The 22,619-nt window shown below is 40.5% G+C and overlaps 1 protein-coding gene across 1 annotated transcript; it reads left to right on the top strand.

Annotated features, from left to right (window-relative positions):
- The first annotated feature begins 6,831 nt into the window (after positions 1–6,831).
- On the top strand, positions 6,832–7,749 carry LOC132583950 (olfactory receptor 5V1-like). Its single transcript, XM_060255706.1, has one exon. It carries the CDS (start codon positions 6,832–6,834, stop codon positions 7,747–7,749), a length of 918 nt encoding a protein of 305 aa, XP_060111689.1.
- Positions 7,750–22,619: the final 14,870 nt, after the last annotated feature.

The raw sequence follows: 22,619 nt of genomic DNA, 5'->3' as shown, positions 1-22,619 counted from the left end.
TCGCAACATGATACGGGTGGCCCTCCAGCGACAACTGCAGCAAGAGGGAAAGGGGGTACGTGAGGTTCGGTCAGGGTCTAAAGCAGATGGGAAGAAAGGGTTGACCCCGGGGGGAACCTCTAAAACTCCCCCGGTGCGCAAGTGCTTCTGCTGTGGCGACCCAAACCATTTGGCCACCAACTGCCCAAAAAAACCTCGAGCCCCCCACCTTACCCCAAAGCCGACCGTATAATTTTAGACGACCTAAGTGAGGATTCATGGGGAACGGAACTGGTGGAAAACGAGAGCGACCTGCACCGAAGGGTGCCAGGAGGCAGGTCGTGGATCTAACGACACCATTGCAGGTGAGAATAACTGGATCCCTGTTTTTTGTCCCATTGATATTACTGAATCAGAAGCTCAAACGCTTCATCCACGCACGGGCCCTAATCGACTCAGGGTGTACGCGGGAAATTATCACCCCAAAATTAGTGGATGCTTTGGGGCTGATACGGAAGCCCCTACCCCACCCAATCCAATTCAAGCAGATGGATGGGTCAATAATGAGGGGGGAGCCCTGTGTAGAAGAGGCTCAGGGCGTGCCGGTGGGAATAGAGGAACATTGGGACATAGAGATGTTTGTGATCGCCACCTCCTCCTCATAATTTGATATAGTATTGGGAGTTGGATGGTTAGCCAAGCACCATCCAGACATACAATGGGGGGATCAAACAATAGACTTTACTGATAGAAGGTGCAAACACCATCACTGGCTGGGGGAGTGGGGACCTAATTCTCCCCCCAGGAATGAAAAGATGTGTGTGTCAGTGGAAGAGGTCCAGTCTATCCCCCGGGAGTACAGAGACTTGCGCAGAGTGTTTAGCAAGGAGGAGGCAAACGAACTTCCCCCACATCGGAGCACCAATTGCGTGATCAAACTACTTCCTGTCAGGAGCTACCCAAAGCCAAACTGTACTCCATGGGGTTGGCCGAGAAAGCAGAGCTGAGAAAATTAATAGATAAGAACCTCAAAAGAGGCTTCATTAGACCAGCCACCACCCCGCACGTCGTGCCTGTGCTGTTCTGGAAAAAGAAGGACGGGAGTCTTAGGCTTTGCACTGATTTTTGTGGGATAAATGGGATTTCGATGTCAAATGCCTACCCCATCCCTCTAATCAAAGATCTGCTAAGTATTGTGTCTGAAGGGTCCATTTTCACAAAACTGGACCTGAGGGACGCCTATTTTAGAGTGTGGCTCAAAGAGGGGGACAAGTGGAAGATGGCATTTAACACTCCAATGGGACAGTTTGAATACCTGGTGATGCCTTTCAGGCTACAGGGGGCACCAGGAGTGTTCATGAACTTTATCAATGAAGTCCTTAGAGAATACCTGTACAAGGGGGTAGTGGTGTACCTGGATGACATCATTATTTATTTGAAAGAAATAACCTCCCACATACAGTTAGTAAGGAAGGTGCTCACCACCTTGTACGAGCACAAACTGTATGCTAAACTGTCTAAGTGCGAGTTCCATCAGACAGAACTCGACTATCTGGGATTTTGAGTGTCCAGGAAGGGACTAGCCATGGATCCTGCCAAAATACAGGCGGTACTAGATTGGGCACCCCCGAGGACACGTAGACAGCTACAATCTTTCCTCGGGTTCGCAAATTTTTACAGAAACTTTATCCAGGGGTTCGCCCAAGTGATATTGCCTCTGATGGATTTGCTAAAAACTAAAGCGAAAAAAAGGTGGCAAAACTGGTGTGGACCCCGACTTGCCAAAAGGCGTTCGAAAAACTTAAGCGGTTGTTCACGAGTGAACCGGTACTAACCCACCCCGACGAGCTTAAGCCCTTTGTGGTTCAATGTGACGCCTCCGATGCAGCTGTGGGAGCCATATTGATGCAAAGGGACTCAGAGGGGAGGCTGCGACCATGCACCTATATCTCTAAGAAGTTCTCACAAGAACAGTGCAATTGGTCAGTGTGGGACAAGGAGGCGTTTGCAGTGACTTTTGAATTAAAAACAGGGTCGTCCTGGCTAGAGGGAGTGAGAGTGCCGTTTGAAATTTGGACCGACCACAAGTACTTAGAAGTGCTCACCAGTCGCAGAAAATTAATCGAAAAACAAATCTGGTGGGCAGGGTTCTTTACAAAGTTTGACTTTACTCTCAAGTACATACCAGGTTCAAAAAACTTCTTGGCCGATGTGCTGTCTAGGCTGCCCCAGCATGAAAGTCAGAGAGGAGGTGGTGGACTCCATCATCCCTCCTAGTGCAGTGGTGGGCGCCATGACTACACGGTCAGGGAAGAAACAGAAAGCAACAGAACTATGGGGGGGGGGGGCAATAAACTGATTGAAGAAACAGAGTGCGAAGTAGAGGAAAAACCAGAGGGACTAATCAAAGGGACAGGAGGGTTTTGGTATCACAATGGGAAACTGTATGTTCCAAAAACTCTAAGACTAGAGGTTTTACAACACTGTCATTGTAATAAACTGTCTGGTCATTTTGGGTATGTAAAGACGTTGCATTTGGTCAATAGGCAATTTTGGTGGCCACATATGAAAAAGGACATTTCAGAATTTGTGACCACTTGCCCAGTGTGCATAATGGCAAAGAAAAGAGGGGGGAAGCCCCCTGGTCTTCTTCAACCCACCCCCACAGCAGAGTGCCCTTGGTCGGTGGTCTCTACATTATAGTGGAATTGCTCGTCTCACAGGGCAGAACAGTAATACTGGTGGTGGCGGACACTTTCTCAAAGCAAGCCCACTTCATTCCCTGTAAGAAACTACCTACAGCAAAAAAGCTTGCCTATTTGTTTTTCCAACATATTGTTAAGGTCCACTCCTTCCCCGATAAGGTCATTAGTGACCGCGGACCACAGTTCGTTGCCAACTACTGGCGGGAGTTCTGTAAACTAACAGGAATGGAGCAGGGTCTAAGCTCTGCCTACCACCCGCAGACAGACAGGCAAACGAAACATGTAAACGCCCTTCTAGAACAATATTTACGGAGCTACGTTAATTACCAACAATCCAATTGGGTGGTGTCAGGCAATGTTAATTCACCTGAATTTAAGATGCTTATTAAAACCTAGTAGCCATGCTAAGCCAATGTTACTAACCCTATAGAATGCTATGCACATCAAAGTGTAATGTTGCCAGTGTACCGTTTGAACTCACTTTGCAATTACTAACAAATGTAGGAATGTGTTCCTTTGAAGATAACATGCCCCCAGCGACCATATGCCAGGGAATCCCAGGAAGAAAGACCACAGGAAAAAGATAAGGGAAGGTTACCATGTGAATCTTCACACTTGGACTCCACATTGTTTAGAATAGCAGCTTTTGTTTAGGGAACCTTTGATGTAGTATCCTTAAGTATGCTTTGCAACTTTATTTGCATCAGTCCCAATTTCTGTTCGTTCAATGCATATGGATTATCAAATAAAGCCTAACTTTGTATCATTTCAAGGACTGGTTACTTTGAGATCTAATTGCCTGACAGGTGGAGCTACTGCCATTTGCAGTATATAGGTACAACAATAGCCTACATAGCTCAATCAAAACAACTCCCTTCAAAATTGTAAATGGCTATGAAGGGAAACCATTCCCAGTGTTACCCAGCAACCGTTGGGACCAATCACCCACCTCCTGTCAGCAGTGGTGGAAAACGCTGGGGAGAGGGTGGGCTGTAATCCAAGACAATCTGGAAATGGCCAAAAAGGACTATAAGGCACGCTATGACAAGAAGCACTCTACGGAGTGGGAGTTTAAAGTGGGGGAGACTGTGTTTTTATCCACTAAAAACTTGCCATTACCACAAACTTCTAGGAAGCTGGCTTATAAGTACCTGGGGCCATTCAAAATAAAAAGTCATAAATAAAGTGACAGTGGAACTGGAATTACCAAAGCTGTTTAGTAAAATTCACCCTGTTTTCCATTGCAGCCTTCTTCGGCAAGATCTGGGTGCTACGAGCTGGCACCCCCACCCTCCAGAGCCCAAACCTATTCAGGTGAAGGGTCAGAGTCACCACGAGGTGCAGGAAATATTGGATGCCAAAGTAAAAAGGGGGGTACTGTATTATTTGGTTCGTTGGAAATATTTCCCTCCCAGCTGTGATGAATGGATAAAATCGTCAGATCTCTGTGCCCCCCTTTTCCTCAAAAGATTTTACCTACTGCACCCAGACAAACCCCGAGCAAGAGCTTAGGGGGGGCAGTATGTCAAGCATTGTATGTCTATTCTGAATAGCAGTTGTTGGATTATTGAAAAGTTACTAACCATGAATCAAACTCAGGCACATCAAAGTAACAGACCCCCCCCCCCCTTTGCTTCTTTTGCTTTTACTAACAAATGCAGGAATGTCCACTTTGAAGATAAAAACCTCTTGGGACTTGTTTCCAGGCTGAGCAAGGTCTGGACCCAGGAAGCACCAACTGCACTAGAGATAAGGGGAAGAGAGTGTGAGTTTCACACGTGAATGTAGAATTGTTTAGAGAACGTAGGATTGTTTAGGAAACCTTTGATGTGCCATCTTAAAGCATGTAATTTACTGGGACAATGTATCAGTTCCAATACCTAGCTTGGCTGAGCCACATGGATTATCAATAAACCATACTTTGTTTCAAAATTCAAGGACTGGTTACTTTGAAATGGCATGCTTGACATTGACTCTGCTAGTGGATCTCCTTGTGCCACTTGGTTTTGACCACTGTGTGACACAGAGTGTTGGATTGGATGGACCATTGGCCTGATCCAACATGGCTTCTCTTATGTTCTTATGTTCTTAAAACTGTTTGCTCCTTGGGAGGACAGTTATGGCAAACCTAGGCAGTATAATAAAAAGTAGAGATATCACCCTGCCAACAAAAGTCTGTATAGTCAAAGTGATGGTATTCCCAGTGGTAATGTATGGCTGTGAGAGCTGGACCATAAGGAAGGTTGAGTGCAGAAGAATAGATGCTTTCAAGCTGTGGTGCTGGGGAAGAATCTTGAGGGTCCCTTGGACTAAAAGAAGATCAAATCAGTCAGTTGTAAGGGAAATCAACCCAGACTGTTTCCTGGAAGGTCACATGCTGAAGCTGAAGCTCAGACACTTTGGCCACAAGATGAGAAGGGGGCACTCACTGGAGAGGATCCTGATGCTGGGAAAGACAGAAGGCAAAAGAAGAAGGGGATGGCAAAAGATGAGATGACTGGACAGTGTTACTGATATAACTAACATGAATTTGAGCAGACTTCGGAGGATGGTGGAAGACAGGAGGGCCTGGCGTGACTTTGTCCATGGGGTTGCAAAGAGTTGGACTCAAGTGTGTGACTGAAGAACAACAAAGTTAAGGAGCCCTAACCTGGCCCAGGCTGGCCTGATCTCAGAAGCTTAACAAGGTCTAACCTGGCAAGAACTTGGATAGGTGACCATTAAGGAAGTTCAGGTCTGCTACAGGAGGCAGTCAATGGCAAACCATCTCAATTTGTCTCTTGCCTTGAAAACCCTACAGGGTCATCTTAAATCAGCTGCAACCTGCTGGCATTTTCTGCCACCAAAGTTAAGGGAATAAGATTCAAAATGTGGAGGCTACTTCTGAGACCCTTCCCAATGATAACTCTTAATGGGTAATACAGTTTTTGTTATCATACTTCTGTATTAATTAGCATGACATAACTACATCATTTCCTTCATGGGCTTTGTAGCATAGGAAGAAAAAAAAAACAGCAGCAAAATATATCACAGCAGTTGCTATGTCTCCTTTGAAACAATGGGACAAGCTGGCTGCTGTGGGGAAATTCTATGCACTATATCATTCAAGCATGACATATCAATTAAGATATTCCCCAAATACTAGGCTTTGTATTTGTCCCACTAAGTAACCCTCAGGAATAATTTCAGAGATTACATACATCTTTCTTATTTGATCAAACATTTTAAAAACATGGTTTCTGAAGATTCTGAATTGTCTCAGCGCTCTCACTATGAATGCGGCATGACAAGCACACATCTTGTGAGAGTCAGAACTCAGACTTCTACTGCAGGATTATTCATTATCAGGAAGAATCCCATTGTTGAAAAACAAGAAAAACTTTGTCTATATGCTGCAGAACACAACAGCTATGCTTATACCAAAGAGGGAGATGGAGACATACTTTGTATAGGTAAGAGGAAATTTTGCTTGAAAGCTAAGTGTATGTATGAAGAGAGTCCAAGAGGGTGAGATCCTACATTATAAGTGTTTTTGTTATTTTGTGTATTCAATATTGTATATAATTGATACATTTGTAGATTTATTCCCCGCTTTTTGCTCCTCTGAGATGGTTCTAGAGTAGCAATTGAAAAGAAAATTGAAAAAAAAATTAGCAATTGAAAAGAGTAAAAAAACCTCATCTTGAAGATCCCCTCTAGTTACTACTTACATCATATTCTGAGAGAAGGGAGGAACAAAGTTTGTATTCCATTGATAGAATGGACAACTATCTATTAATGAAATGTGCCATTTGGATCCAAGCCAGTATTTGTTATAGGGTCTCCCTGCCTGCAGCTCATGTAGTTGTATGATTTGCTTATAAACAAGTTTATTTTTATTTAATACTAGAAAATAACATCAATTAAGATGACAAACTGTGACAACAAATTTGTAGAGCTTAACAATATGCCACTGTTCAGATCAAAGATCTTAAAAGGATTGTAACTAGCTATATAAACTTTGAGAGTACATGCACTTTTATTCACGTCTTGGTGGTCTGTTATAGCTAAAGTGTAATTGATTTGGTTAGCACTGTTCCCCATAACTCATCATCTCATTTTTGTCACATTTCTTTCCTAACCATAGGCCTCCTAAGAAAAAGATATAATGGAAAACCAGACTTCTGTACATGAATTTATTCTTTTGGGACTTTCAGATGACACAACAGTCCAGTTTTTCCTCTTCCTGATATTCTTATCTGTTTACCTAATAACCCTGGTAGGGAATATGCTTATTGTGGTGGTGATAAGGACTGATCCTCAACTACACACCCCAATGTATTTCTTCCTTAGTAACTTATCATTTCTTGATATCTGCTATTCCTCTGTCACAGTTCCCAAGATGCTTGAGAACCTCCTGGCAACAAAGAAGACAATTTCTCTCCGTGGCTGCATTGCTCAGATCTTCTTTTTTATTTTCATGGTTGGAACTGAGGTTTTCTTACTCTCAGCAATGGCGTATGACCGTTATGCTGCCATATGCAATCCACTAAGGTACAGCACAGTCATTAGCCACCGTGTGTGTGTCCAGATGGTAGTGGGTGCTTGGGTATCTGGTTTCTTGGATTCTCTGGTCAATACTCTCTTTCTAATTGACTTGCACTTTTGTGGTCCCAGCTACATTAACCATTTCAGCTGTGAGTTGCCTTTGCTATTGCAGATGTCTTGCACTAGTACCTTTGCCAATGAAATGGTGATTCTCACCTTCAGTATGACATTAGGGTTTGCTGCCCTCCTTCTCATTGTAGCCTCCTACATTCGCATCATTGGCACCATTCTCAAGATCAGCTCTTCAGAAGGGAGGCAAAAGGCATTCTCAACTTGTGCTTCACACCTCACTGTGGTCCTTTTGTTTTGTGGGACAGCTATCATTAGGTACATGAGACCTGCTTCTGGGTATTCAGACACTCTAGACAAGCTGGTGTCAATTCAGTATGGCATCCTAACCCCCATGTTAAACCCCATCATATACAGCCTGAAAAACAAAGAGGTGAAGACAGCTCTAAGGAAACTATATAGGAAATGATCTCATACACATATGGCCAATGATCTGGATTTTGAAAGCATCTCAACAAAAGCTAACATTTCACAAATAAAATCTGTTCATACCTTTATCCTGGAGGTATTTATTTGCAGTTGATTTTGCATTTGTAAGGATGATGTGCTTTATAAATTTTCATTTGTTACTATGCTGCTGCTGAGTGAGAAATTTGTAGATACCTTCCCAAAAATGACAGCATTTTGCAATTGTCTGAAGTTAAAGTAACTTACAGTTCTTAATGATCTGCGGGAAGGATCACTAATAGGGGAGGGATGGTGGCTCAGTGGTAGAGCATCTGCTTGGGAAGCAGAAGGTCCCAGGTTCAATCCCTGGCATCTCCAAAAAAGGGTCCAGGCAAATAGGTGTGAAAAACCTCAGCTTGAGACCCTGGAGAGCCGCTGCCAGTCTGAGAAGACAATACTGACTTTGATGGAGCAAAGGTCTGATTCAGTATAAGGCAGCTTTATATGTTCATATATGTTCTTACCAGTACTCTCTCATTCAGCAGGTTTAAAGCAGAAGATAGTTGGTACTATTTTGGTCTCTTTCTTAACAGGACACCCTAGCAACCCATATCAGTTTATATTTACCTGTCGCCATTGAGACCCCAAGAAGGAAACCTACTATATTTCTATTGCATCTTTATCCTACTCCTCATCCAGTGAGCTGAGGACATGGTGCAATATTCTCCCCTATTCCATTTTGCCTCAACATCAACCCTGGGAGGAAGATTAGATAGAGAAAAAGCATTTGATCCAGGTCACTCAATAGATTGTGGTTGAGTGGAGATTTGAACCCCTGACTGGGATTCAATCACTCCACAGGTGAAAAAAAAGAAGGGGGGGGCACTTTGACCATGAAAAGGATTGTGCTGGATCATGGATAAAAGAGATATAGAGTGTGTGGCTATAATTTGGAGGATAATTGAGTTTGATAATTGAGTTTGGATCCATCCCTGTGTCTTTTAGCTCCTAGACAAACACTCTTATATGAAAAAGTCATATGGATACTTCGGAAACTATTTTGATTATTAAACCCTTTTTAAGGTTTTATAGAAATTGAAATCCATTGACATCCATATTTCTTCACAGGGCCTAGGACTGGATCATGTGTTTTCTTACAGGAAGGCATGGATGGACAGGGAATAAATTTACAGTTAATTATTGTTGAGGCCTTGTAGACTAGTCTGATCTCATAAAAACTAAAAAGTTAAGCAGGGGTGACCATGATCAGTACTTGAATGAGAGACCACCAAAGGAAGAATGCGGTTACTACACAGAGGAAGATCCAAGTAGGCAGCCGTGTTGGTCTGAAGTAGTAGAACAAAATAGGAGTCAATTGCACCTTTAAGACCAAAAACTACATTGGTCTTGAAGGTGCAATCGACTCCTATTTTGTTCTACACAGAGGAAGGCAATGGAAAGGGGAGGGATAGTGGCTCAGTGGCAGAGCATCTGCTTGGTAAGCAGAAGGTCCCAGGTTCAATCCCCAGCATCTCCAACTAAAAAGGTCCAGGCAAATAGGTGTGAAAAACCTCAGCTGAGACCCTGGAGAATCACTGCCAGTCTGAGTAGACAATACTGACTTGATGGACCAAGGGTCTGATTCAATATAAGGCAGTTTCATATGTTCATATGAAAAACCTCTCTGCTCATCTTTTGCTTTGAAAGCCATGAGACCCACCCCTTGCATATCTGTGAGTGATAGTATCACCTTCTCTGAATACATTATGCCTACTCAATGAAAATCTTAGATATTGTATGAGGACAGTTTTGCAGGGAAAGCCCTTTTCCTGTAGATGCTGCATATCTCTGCCCTCCCCCCTTCCTTTCTGCCTCATCTCTTCCAGTGCTGAAAGTTCAAGGACCTGTCAGAAGAATGGTTTAAATGCTTGCAGATAATTATGAGTTACATATATGAACAAATGAACCTGCTTTACAATAGCTTGTTATACACAACAGCCCACATATTCACTGAAGTAGTGGGAAAAGAGAGCAGGAGCAAGTGTCCTGCCCCTGCCTTTGAGTGATTACCTACCATCTGTAAGGTACAATGATATGGAGAAAATGGCCACATGTATGCCCCCTTTCCATTACCCAGCAATACTGCTTTCAGAAAGTCCCTGATCATGGACAGAGAGAGTTCACTCACTGTCTCATTCAGTGAATGTGCAGGGCTGTCATGTTAGAGAATTTAAACCACTGATCCCTCTGACTGGTCACAGCTTTCCAAGGTATCTAACAGAGTTTTTCCCATCACCAGCTATCTGATACTTTTAATGGAAGATGTAGGGTTGCCAGATCCAATTCAAGAAATATCTGGGGACTTTGGGGGTGGATTCAGGAGAATTTGGGGATGGAGCCAGAAGCAAGATTCTGACAATCATAATTGAACTCCAAAGGGAGTTCTGGCCATTACGTTTAAAGGGACCACACATGTTTTAAATGCCTTCCCTCCATTGGAAATAATGAAGGATAGGGGCACCTTTTTGGGGGCTCATAGAATTGGACCCCCTGGTCCAATCTTTTTGAAACTTGGAGGGCATTTTGAGGAGAGGCACTGAATGCTATGTGGGAAATTTGGTGCCTCTATATCAAAAAACACCCCCCAGAACCCCAGATACCCGTGGATCAATTCTCTATTATACCCTATGGGAATTGGTCTCCATATGGAATAATGGAGTGCCCAGCAGACATCCCTCCCCTGCTTTCTGATGACCCTGAAGTGGGGGGAGGCCTCCAAACCAGGGGATCCCCTGCCCCCAACTGTGGGTTAGAAACACACACACAAATGCTGTGTATACTATATTACCATTAATTCCGGCTGGCCTATGACTAGCTGGTACAAGAAAGTGAGTGTAGCTATACTGGATGTCCGCTGCCCCGATGTTTTAAATGTTTTAAATGCCAAATGTTTAAATGTTTTAATGGTTTAATACTTAAATCTAAATGTTTTATCTTTAACTTCTATTTATGTTATATTCTTGTGTTGTAAGCCGCCCTGAGCCACTTGTTGGGAAGGGCGGGATAGAAGTCATAAAATAAATAAATAAATAAATAAAAATTATATCATAATCACACAAAACATTATTCATAATTCAAATAACTTTTCAGCCCAACTCATAGTCCAGATTCATAAATCAAATAAAGTGGAAATCCAGTCCTGGATGCTTGAAAAAGGCTACCGTCTCCTGCTGTATCTACAACTTTCTGACGCAGGTGGTACTGTGAAGACATGTAATGTTTCATTTGCCACTTCCCCTGGCTGCAACAATCACTAAGAATCCGTGATAAGGCAACCGCTCTCAAACGCTACAACTCATTACAATTGCACAAATAGGAGAACCTATTTGTGCAATTGTGAGTAATGAGCTGTAGTGTTTGAGAGCGGTTGCCTTATCACGGGTTCTTAGTAATTGTTGCAGCCAGTGGAAGTGGCAAATGAAACACGAGAATAGCCGGAATAGTATCACCACACCGGTTGAATAGCAGACTGCTGCCTTAAAAAAATTACACGTCTTCATGGTACCACCTGCATCTGAAAGTTGAAGATACAGCAACTTCAAGTATCCAGGATTGGATTTTCACTTTATTTGATTTATGAATCTGGACTATGAGTTGGACTGAAAAGTTATATGAATTATGAATAAGAGTAACTGAGTAAATGATGTATTGAGTGATTACAATATAATTAATGGTAATATAGTATACACAGCATTTGTGTGTGTGTTTCTAATCATCTGTATGCTGTGGTTTCTCCCTGGGATAGGCTGGGAGTGGGGAGAGAAAACTGAAAGCCATTGTAGTATAGAGGTTATAGTCAGGGGTGGAATTCTAGCAGGAGCTCCTTTGTGTATTAGGCCACACACCCCTGATGTAGCCAATCCTCCAAGAGCTTTAAAAAAGAGCCTTGTGAGCCCTGGTTATAGTATGGCTAAGATCTGGGAGATCCAGTTTTAGATCCCTAATCTGCCATGTAGTTTGTTTGGTGATCCTGCAAAAGGTAATCTTGGGCCAGTCACCCTCTCTCAGTCTAATATAACTCACAATGAAAGGGAATTTTTTTTAATGGTATCTGTGAATTTAGAGGAACTGGTAGACTGGATGGCTATAATGTTATTTCTCAGTAGTAAAATAGCAATTAATGATTGGGTTTTTTTTAAAAAAAGTCATCAATAAGCCTTCAGGGGCAGGGTAGGGACACATGAAGAGAAAATGCCAGCTAATGGAAGAAAACTCCCAGTGTGAATGTCTTTGCATGCCCAGCAGTGATGACAAGGAAATGAAGAAACTATGTCATGATGTAACCAGGTTCTCAGCCAGAGGTCTTTCTTCTAACAATGCACTATATCTTTTTAAATGAAGATGCTGGAGGCTGAACCTGGGACTTTTCTCACAGGTTGGATTTTGACTGACATTAGGTGCACAGAATAATTATTTGTAACTCCTTGTTTAGAGTTGGCTACTGAGAAAAGCCTCAGCCATGTCCCCCATTCTGAGCATCCAAAAAGCCTCCTCTACATTTAGAAAAAACAAACAAAACAAAACAAAAAGATCAGCACCCCATAAGATATGACAGGCTGCTGTCTAAATATGTTCTTTCAGCTTATGCAAAGGGCTGGGGGCAGGGGGAAATTTTGTCATCATGTCAGTTCATATAATATACATTTCTATAACTCTTTGTCATATCACTTCCAATAAAAAAACCAGCATTATGCTCCCTCTACATCTCTGCCCACAGCTTTCTCATTGGTTTCAAGGTTCTGCCTTGCAATCCTACCCCAAAAGTTCCTGGGCATAATGGGCATGAGTTTGACAACCCTACAAGGGCCATCATGCACAGCTGGTGCACTGCTTTCACATTGCTGGATCACAAGCAGTAGAAGCCTTTATTTCAGGGCCCACATAGAACTCTGCTACATACAGGAGACTTTGACCATTTGAAAGATAATATAAATTAATGGGGAACAGGATTAAGTTTGTTGCCCTGCCGCTCATTTCAAAGCATTTGGCATATGCAAATATAAGTGGCATATGCCCATCCTACCAGATTGCCTGTACAGGATTTACATTCAGTGGCCTTTGCATATAGCATGTTTCTGCTTCTTCATCTGTGCTAAGTATACTTGGCTTCTGAACATGTGAAAGGGCTAGAGCGTCAGGGGTACAATGGTTAATTTATGTCACTGGGGTTGCTGTGAAGTAATATTGAGGAAAGAATCACATAACCACTCCAAACTCTTTGGAGGAAAAAGTGAGATAAGACTGTAATGACTATGATAAAAGATCTTTGTCACTATCATATAGTCCTACCTAGCTGGGATGCTCAACAGTGGCCACAAAGCAATTCTACTGGGACCAAATTCTTATTGGGGCATAATAATTACATTTTGTCCTTGCGTTGTATATGGACTTCCTGTAAACAAATTATATTACATTTTTGCTTTTTAATCCAATGAAATGTTCTCCTTCTTTTCTGTGGTGAATTTAGTCCATTTATATTCCAAGATAGTAATTTGTACTCCATTATGATGTTGGTTCTTTATTTTCTTCAAAAAAGCTATGCATCTCTTGTTCGCTTCTTATTGTAATCCTTTTGCCATTTTGTTCAAATCCAAGACCCTCTGGTATTATCCATCTATATCTTGTGCCCTCTGCACGCAACTGATCGGTTAGCTTCTTGTACTTTTTCCTATCGCTGATCACTTCTCTTGGTAGCTCTTTCATTATTTTAACTCTGCTCCCTTCTATTGCCCAGGCTTTTTGGTACCCTTTCCTCAAAATTTTCTCTGCCACTTCTTTTGATCTTAATCTTATGACGATGTCTCTTGGCAGACCTTTATTTTTCGCATAAACTGAGTTGACTCTGTAGGCACCCTCCAACATACTCTTAAATCTGTCAGGGTCTTCTTCTATGTACTCAGTGATGATATCCACCATATAGCCTTTTAAGTCTGTGTCCTCTTTTTCAGGTACCCCTCTTAGACGCACTTGTGACTCCAGCAACTTACAGTCGTGTATTATGACCTTTTCTTGAATTTTTAGCAAGGCAGAGGCCTGTGTATCCACTTTCATCTCTACCTCTTTCACTTTATTTTGAGTCTCTTCCTTAAAATTCTCTATCTCCTTCTTAAGGTCTCCAACTTCTTTTTTAATATCTTTTTTTATTGCCAAATGCAATTTGTCCATAGCTTTTAACATTTTTGCCTCCAGAGCGTCAAATTGAGCCTGCATCTTGTCAAATGATTGGGCTCTTGCACGTGTTGTTCTTTCTACTGACATATAAAAAATCACCAAACCTTAAAAAAATCCCCACATAAAATTTAGCATCCAATCCAATAGCTTAGAGCCAGTTCTTTCAGATGAGACTAGTTTCGTTTTTCTCCCTTCTTCCTGAGCAAAGATATTGAATTTTAACAATTTTGACAGTTTTTCTCCCTTTTAAAATGGCAATCGTTATTTCTCTATGGTACAGTTCCAGCCTAGAGAGGTCTCTCTTCGTCTTTCTTGATCTGAGTCTTGGACTCAATTCCTTCCTAGTTCAAAGGTCGGATGTCACAGCTCTTTTTGTGGAATAGAAATTTGGGGTTGGAATTTTTTTCACTAGCAGAGCAAAAGAAAAGAGGGGTGGTTTTTTACATTAAAGAACAACTTGACCCAAAATTAATCTTTAAAGACAAAGAAGGAAGATACATTGCTGTTGAGGTGACGATAGAGGCGAAAAAAACGTTACTACTAGGACTCTATGCACCCAATGGAGCGAAAGACAAATTCTTTAAAGACATAAATAGACAAATGGACGAAGAGACTTATGACCAGGTATTGATGATGGGCGATTTTAATGGGACAATACAAAATAACCTTGACAGATCAAGTCCAAAGAAGAATGATAAAGAAGGGAAGCTGCCCAATTCTTTCTTTGAGTTGATTAAACAGGAAAACCTAGAAGACATTTGGAGAAAGTTCAACCCTGAGGTAAGAGACTATACATTTTTCTCAGTAAGGCATAATTCTTTTTCCAGAATTGACATGTTGTGGGGTTCCCAAGGCTTGGGCCTCATAACAAAAAAAATTGAGATTCTTCCAAAGGTTTGGGCGGACCATAATCCAATATGCTGGTCAACTAAATTGCAAAGAAAATCAAGAAGATGGAGAATTAATGAGGATTTACTACAAAATAAAGACACTGTATCATTCTTAGAAAAGGAGACTGCAGCATTCTTCCAAATAAATGAAACGGATGATATGGAATATCCAACAGTATGGGACACTTATAAAGCAGTAATGAGGGGTATATTAATTACATTGAATAATAAAGACAAAAGAGCAAGAGAAGAAAGGCTGTCAGCACTGCAAAATGAAATAGATAAAAAAGAAAAGGACTTAAAAAAAAGACCAGGGAAGAAAAAATTAATAAAAGAAATTACGATATTACAATCCCAAGTTAAACATTTGCTGAATAAAGAATTAGAATGGAATTTAAAAAATTTGAAACAGAAATCGTTTGAAAGTGCAAACAAACCTGGTAAATACCTGGCCTGGCAATTAAAAAAAAGGAAAGAAAATAAGACTATAAATAAAATCATGGCAAATGGGAAAACAGTAGTGGATCAAGAAGGAATTAAAAGAGAATTCTTTAAATACTATGCAAATTTATTCAAGGGTGTGAATGTAAGTAAAGAAAAAGTGGAAGAGTATCTACGAAACATTCAGGTGGCACCTTTGACGGAACATATGAAAAAGATATTAAATGACCCAATAGAGAAAATTGAAATAGAAGCAGCAATAAAAGCAATGCAAGAGGGTAAAGCTCCAGGGCCAGATGGATTCACGTCAAAATTTTACAAATCTCTCAAGGATGAATTAACACCCAAACTGTTGAAGTTGTTAAACACGATAAGAGAAGAAGGGAAAATCCCAAAGACCTGGAGGGAAGCTGTAATCTCTCTGATTCCTAAGGAAGATAAAGATAGCACAAACGTAAAAAATTATAGACCAATCTCATTGTTGAATAATGACTATAAGATCTATACAAGAATTTTAGCAGAGCGACTGAAACAATACCTGACCAACTTTATAAACAAAGACCAAGCGGGATTTCTTCCTAAAAGACAAATAAGGGACAATGTAAGAGCTGTTATTAATGTTGTGGAATACTATGAAAAGCACCCGGAAAAAGAAGTGGCCTTATTTTTTGTTGACGCAGAGAAAGCCTTCGACAACTTAAATTGGGACTTTATGTTTGCGGTAATGGAAAAAATTAATTTAGGGGAACAATTTATAAAAATGACAAGAGCAATATATACAGATCAGCATGCAAAATTGTGTATAAATGCAGACCTTACCAAAGAATTGAAAGTGAGTAAAGGAACAAGGCAAGGATGCCCGCTATCACCATTGTTGTTTATAATGACTCTTGAAATTTTGTTACAACAAATTCAAAAAGATGAAAAAATAGAAGGTCTAAAAATTAGAAGATTCTCTTATAAATATAAAGCTTTTGCAGATGATATAGTGTTTATAATGGAGAATCCGGTTCAAGTGTCACCACTGCTGTTAGCTAAGATAAAAGAATACGGAGAACTAGCAGGATTATACATAAATAAGGAGAAATCGAAATTCCTCTGTAAAAACATGCAACCAAATAAAACAAACGAACTACAAAAGGTGACAGGTTGTGAAGTCACAACCAAAGTTAGGTACCTTGGAATAGAGATAACAATGAAGAGCATTGATTTATACAAAAACAATTATGAAAAACTGTGGTGTAAGATGGACAAAGATTTGATGAAATGGAATAAACTCAACTTGTCCTTACTGGGCAGGATAGCTGCAATCAAAATGAATATTTTGCCAAGGATAATGTATTTGTTTCAAACCATCCCGATTGTAAAAGAAGCAAAACAATTCAACAAATGGCAAAGGAAAATCTCTGATTTCATTTGGGCCGGAGAAGTAATAAAAATAACAGCTGATTCTGAAGAAAAAAGAGAAATGTCATATAACCAACTGCTTAAGATTCAAGGAGACAAAATTGAATTAAAAACCTCAGAAGAGCTAAATAACAATTATGATTGGTTTCAAATGCAACAAATTAAAAGTTTGATGGAAAATGACATAAAATCAGAGGGGATTAGACGAGAACAAACAGAACTGGAAAGAGTCCTGTTAGGTGACAATGAAAAATTGATATCAAAAGTATATAAGTTATTATTGAAATGGTCTACAGAAGAAGAAGTAGTAAAGTCTCAAATGGTCAAATGGGCAATTAATGTGAATAGAGAAATACAAATGGAAACATGGGAGCACCTCTGGAAGAACTCAATGAAGATATCAACTTGTCAAAGCATTAAGGAGAACTGTTTTAAAATGATGTATAGGTGGTATATGACTCCGAAAAAATTGGCTAAGATAAGTAAGAAAATGTCGGATAGATGTTGGAAATGTAAAAAACATGAAGGTTCTTTCTTCCATATGTGGTGGACATGTGAAAGAGCGAAAGAATTCTGGAAGATGATACAACAAGAAATCACCAAAATTTTGGGCTATGATTTTAAGAAAATTGCAGAGACGTTTTTACTTGGATTACAATTAGAAAAATACCCAAAAGAAGACAGGACTTTAATTTGGTACCTGTTATCAGCTGCTAGGACTTTGTACGCGCAGCTTTGGAAGCAAGAAAAAATACCAGAGAAATGGGAATGGACCATGAAAGTTTTATCGTGGTGTGAAATGGACAAATTAACCAGAACACTAAGAGACTATGACTTAGAGATATTCAAAAGGGAGTGGAGAAAATTTAAAGGATATATGGAGAAAACTTGGAAAGTAAAGAAATATTGGACATTTTTTTAGTTGTAAGAATATATATACGGAACTTTGAGCAATCAGAAGTGCCTTTAGTATGGATTTGAACTTATAACCTCGGGGAAGTCAACATTGGAGGGAGGGGGGATGGAAATGTCATATGGGTTAATGTGAAAAAAAAGAAAAAATTAAGAAATAGATAAGCTTTGTAACCATATGCTACCAATAAATTGTTTAAAACATAATAATTACATTTTGTTTCCATTTTATTTCTTAAGCGAAACCAAAGAAAGAAAGAAAAACACCTTCTTCAATATGTGTGAGAGAAAGAACAAATGCATCTGTTCCTGAGTTTTCTTTTGCATATAATGCTTCCACTATGTCTGAGATCCCAAGTGTCATAACTTGAATGTATTCTATACTTGATAAAGACTGGCCACTTTTTAAAAAGAGCCTGAGAGTGTTTGATTGTCAAAATATAGTGGGCTGTCCCAGCTTTACAATCAGTAATGTGCCTACTGTCAGTTTGTTCAGTAGTTTAACAGTTGCTGTATAATGGAAATGTATTCTGGCTAATTTTGGCTTAGTTACAATGTGCAGGAGTAGGCCTCAGCTTTTGTTTGATGTATTAAAAATCCATCAGCATAAACTTTGTCTCTCTGTTTCCTACTCGCCTGCCTGTCACATGACACCAAAGGGACTCCCATGCACAGTTCAGCTCCAAAGTTTGTTGCCAAGTGAATTTGTTCACTCATCAGCAAGGCCTCACAGTTTGACCAAGTTATAATTAGGCCTTTTGTGTTTGCTTGGGGCCTTTAGGGAAGTCATCATAACTCTCCTGCCCTGAGGGAGATGTCTAAGAGATGTTCTTCTCTACAATTACTTCATGTAACCTTTTTAATTATCTGCTCTGCTAATTACTATACACCAGGTACCTTGTTAGTCAAGATGCATGTTAATTGCATATGGCAGCCAGAGAAGCCAAAGCAAAAGTTTTTTAAAAAATGTTGCTGATTAGAAACAGGCTCTGTCATGTTCTAATTCAGGAAAGCTGCTAATGATTAGGTATTGTCTGAAAACCCTTCAGCAAAGAATAAACAAGCTGTTAATTCCAGTAGACCCATTCTTATTATACATAGGAACTGGGCCTACTGAATTTAGTTAAGTTAACCTTGAATTACAATACACTCCAACTACTACATATCAGCCTCTCTTTTCTAATGCTTGTCACTAGAAAAATCACTGCACCTTCTTTTAGGGATGCCTTGCTAAAAAGATTAATAGTGTGCATACATATGACTAGAGTTCTTCAGGTTATAGCCCACTTCTCTACAACTCTCGAAGTCAAATAATTAGTATGTGCATGATGGCTGTATCTTGACATGTGTGAATTTAAGGTGAATAAATGCATATACATGAATCAATGTCTTCCATCCTACAGCACATCTAGTACTTCTTGCCCAGGGGTAGTTGGTAAGGTTGTCAGATCATCACCTGGAACCCCCAGGAGCATTTAGAGGGCATTTTAATGACATGCAAGATAATCTCTGGTGAAATCTGTCAGTGATATCATTACATGAGAGAACACTCTAGGATGCCAAGAAATGCTGTGTGGTGTCACTCTGATACCATAACATCAGGCGCTGGAATGCCAAAGCATTCCCCCTTCATGTCCTGCTGTTTTTCTCCTGCTGACCTTTAAGGTACCAGTGGGCAAGAAGGCAGATTTCAAGCTTCTTCCCCCATCCTTTAGGCCCTTCCAGGACTCTCCAAAAAAGTGGGAGCAATATTTGTGATATAATTTTCAATTTTGTACGTAGAAGTGATATCGCAATGCTCTAGGCTTATGCAGGAGCAATGGTCAAAGCATTGGACTAGGATCTTGCAAACAGGAGGTGGTGGCAGCTACAAGCATAGCCAGCTTTAAGAGGGGATTGGATACAAATATGGAGCAGAGGTCCATCAGTGGCTATTAACATGTGTGTGTGTGTGTGTATATATATATATATATATATATATGTGTGTGTGTGTGTGTGTGTGTGTATATGTATATATACACACACACATATATTGGCCACTGTGTGACACAGAGTGTTGAACTGGATGGACCATTGGCCTGATCCAATATGGCTTCTCTTACGTTCTTATGTTCTTAAACTCAGGTTCAAATCTTCCTTCTGCCATGAAAGGTTGCTGAGTGACTTTGGCCAGTCACACACTCTCAGCCTAACTTATCTCATATACAGATTCCCTCAGATTTCTCCCATCCACCCTTTTGCCGCTGAATTTAAGAATTGCTTGGGATTGATCCATTTGGAGGAAGACTACAATCCTCACAGGACAGGCTCTAAAAAGCTGCTAAGATCACAATCAGTGTGCAGAATCAGATTAGAGAATCACAAAGAGAAAACCACACAAATTTGCAAGGAAGGGCAGGAAATTAGCATTATTATGCAGCTGCACTAGGGCATCAGTGGAAAACAGCCCCCTAAGGCTTTTTCTCTCTCTCTCTTTTCAATTTAGTGGCATAAAACTAAAAAAGCTCTCTGGAGTTTTTGCCAGAGAACTCCTCCCCCATACAAATGGCAGCCTTGTGTAAAGCATGGTGGAGTTACATTAAGTTTTTTTTTTTCTGTGCTAACATTTGTTACTCTGTAGATTAGGAACTGCAGCACTTCTGGCCAGGTTATATCTATCAGGTGAGTATGGCAATTTGCCCCTGTAAAAAGATAAGCAGCTGCATTCTGAACTAGGGTTTCCAGCTTCCTGAAGTGGTGGGGATTTTGAGGCCTCCAACCCACCACCATGAAACTGGCTGTCAGGGAAGCCCTGCCCCTGAAGAGCACTGGCACACCATGATGTGCCTGATGCGATGGCGTCACCTGGAAGTGACGTTATTGCACTGGGCACATCTTGGGGAGTGAGGGAATGCTCTAGCATTTGGAAAAAAGATCCCCCACCAGCTGCCTACTGGCAAATATGTATGCCCCAAATGATCAGCAAGAGAAATTCTTTAAAGATTTACATCGTAAATGATCAAATTTGGAATATGTGGAATACTGCTTAATAGGAGATTTTAATGCAGTTTCTGATAGACAACTGGACAAAAAACCACATAAATAGATTAAAAGTAAAAGTCTTCAATTGCCAATAAGCTTTTGGAAGCTAGCAGAGGAATCGGATTTGGTTGACGAATGGAGAACAGGACACCCAAATTCGAAAGACTTCACCTATTATTCTCCTAGTCATCAAACATGGTCAAGAATTGATACGTATTGGCTCTCTACAAACTTGGTCAAAGATTTAGTTGAGACAGAAATTCAAACAAGAGTCATATCATATCATACTCCTGTAACGATAAAGTTTGCAAATAACAAATAGCTAGCCTTTATTGGCTAAAAAAAGATTTAGCAGTAAAATAGTAATATAAATAATATAAAATCCTAGATTATAAAGTACATAGGGAGCTAAAATACATAAAATAAGTAAAATATATATGAGTTGAGTTTAGCCAAATTAAATAATTAAAACAGATAAAATGTGGTCATTCCAGAACCATTCTCTGTCGTATTTCCATGGCCTGTTGGAGAAATCTAGCCACCATTAAAGTTACCTTAGCGCAAGTGTCATTTAAAAGTTTGTGGACTTTGCCTGAATCAGCACAGCCCAACATATCTGCTAAGATATCTTTCAAGTATATACAACAAATATCATCATAAAGAGGACAGTTCAGTAGTACATGGGAAATAGTTTCAATACACTTGGAATTACAAAGACAGTGTCTATTAGAGTACTCAATCCTGTTAAATCTACCAAATAGGATAGCAGATGGTAATGCATTACATCTCGTTAACGAGAACTCACGCCGTTGCTGTGGAGCTTGCAGAGAGGAGAAATACGATGTTAATTTTCCTACTGAAAGAGGAAGTTCGAAATTCAGCGGGGAGCAGGACTTGTTGGCCAGGCTATATAACGTTTGCATTTCAATATCTAGAATTCTGAGCTTAATCCTCTCCGACAGAGCAAGAAGGGCAAACCTTATTGTTCACGGTATTTCAGAAGACATTGACTCACGACACTTGGAAGACGGGATAATAAATTGGCTTTCAGAACAGCAAACAGGTGTTATGATTAATGCTGACCAGGTTGAGAGAGTTCATAGGCTTAGATCCAGAAGATCAGGAGGAGATCCAAGACCAGTGATAGTTAAATTCATAAGAGAAAAAGTGCAGCAGCAAGTCTTTTTGGCTTTGAAGAAGAAGAGGGCACTGGAATTTAAAGGGAAAAGGGTATATGTGAGACAAGACTTTTGCAGTGAGACACTGGAAGAAAAAAGACAAATGAAGCCATTTGCGGATAAACTCTTTCAGAACAAGATATTGTTTACATGGGCTTACTCAGCCACTATTGTAATCTATAAAGAAGGCAAAAGACTCACAGCAAGGAACCCAGCTGAAGCAAAGAAACTCTTGAAGAAGATGGGTCTGGACCCAGGGGAAACAGGAACTCAACCAGAGGAAGAGCTTAATGTCGATGAACCAGAGGAGGGGCCCTCTACACGTCAGGAGAAACGACAGAGGACGAGACTATAAGACGTCTAAGGAAACGGAGGAACTTCTAAAAAAAGGGAAGTACCCCACAAACAAGAGGGAGGGGATATTACGGTCTTAAGTGAAGGAAGGAAACAATAAAAGATCCAGGAGGGGGGGGGGGAGGTGTGCCCACCTAAAGGTATAGGGAGGGTGGAGAGATCAACCCAAACGCGAGCCCTATACCAGAAGAGGGGAGGGGGGATGATGGGGAAGAGTGGGGGGAAAGGGTGTGGGAGAGGGAAAGGGAGAAAGGGCAGAAGCATAATAGACCTTGTTATCCAGCCAGGGAAGGGAGGGAAGGTGAATGATTATGGCTAAAACTTTGAAAGTGCTCTCACTGAATGTCAATGGACTAAGTTCAGACCTGAAAAGATATAGATTAACAAGAATGGCAAAACAACAAAATATAGATATAGTGTATTTACAGGAAACACATAAGGCAAAGGATGACATTAAA

The sequence above is a fragment of the Heteronotia binoei genome, chromosome 15 (genome assembly GCF_032191835.1).
Source record: "Heteronotia binoei isolate CCM8104 ecotype False Entrance Well chromosome 15, APGP_CSIRO_Hbin_v1, whole genome shotgun sequence".
NCBI classification, from domain to species: domain Eukaryota; kingdom Metazoa; phylum Chordata; class Lepidosauria; order Squamata; family Gekkonidae; genus Heteronotia; species Heteronotia binoei.
Note: the sequence above shows the minus strand (reverse complement) of the source record. Positions and strands in the feature narration are given on the sequence as shown.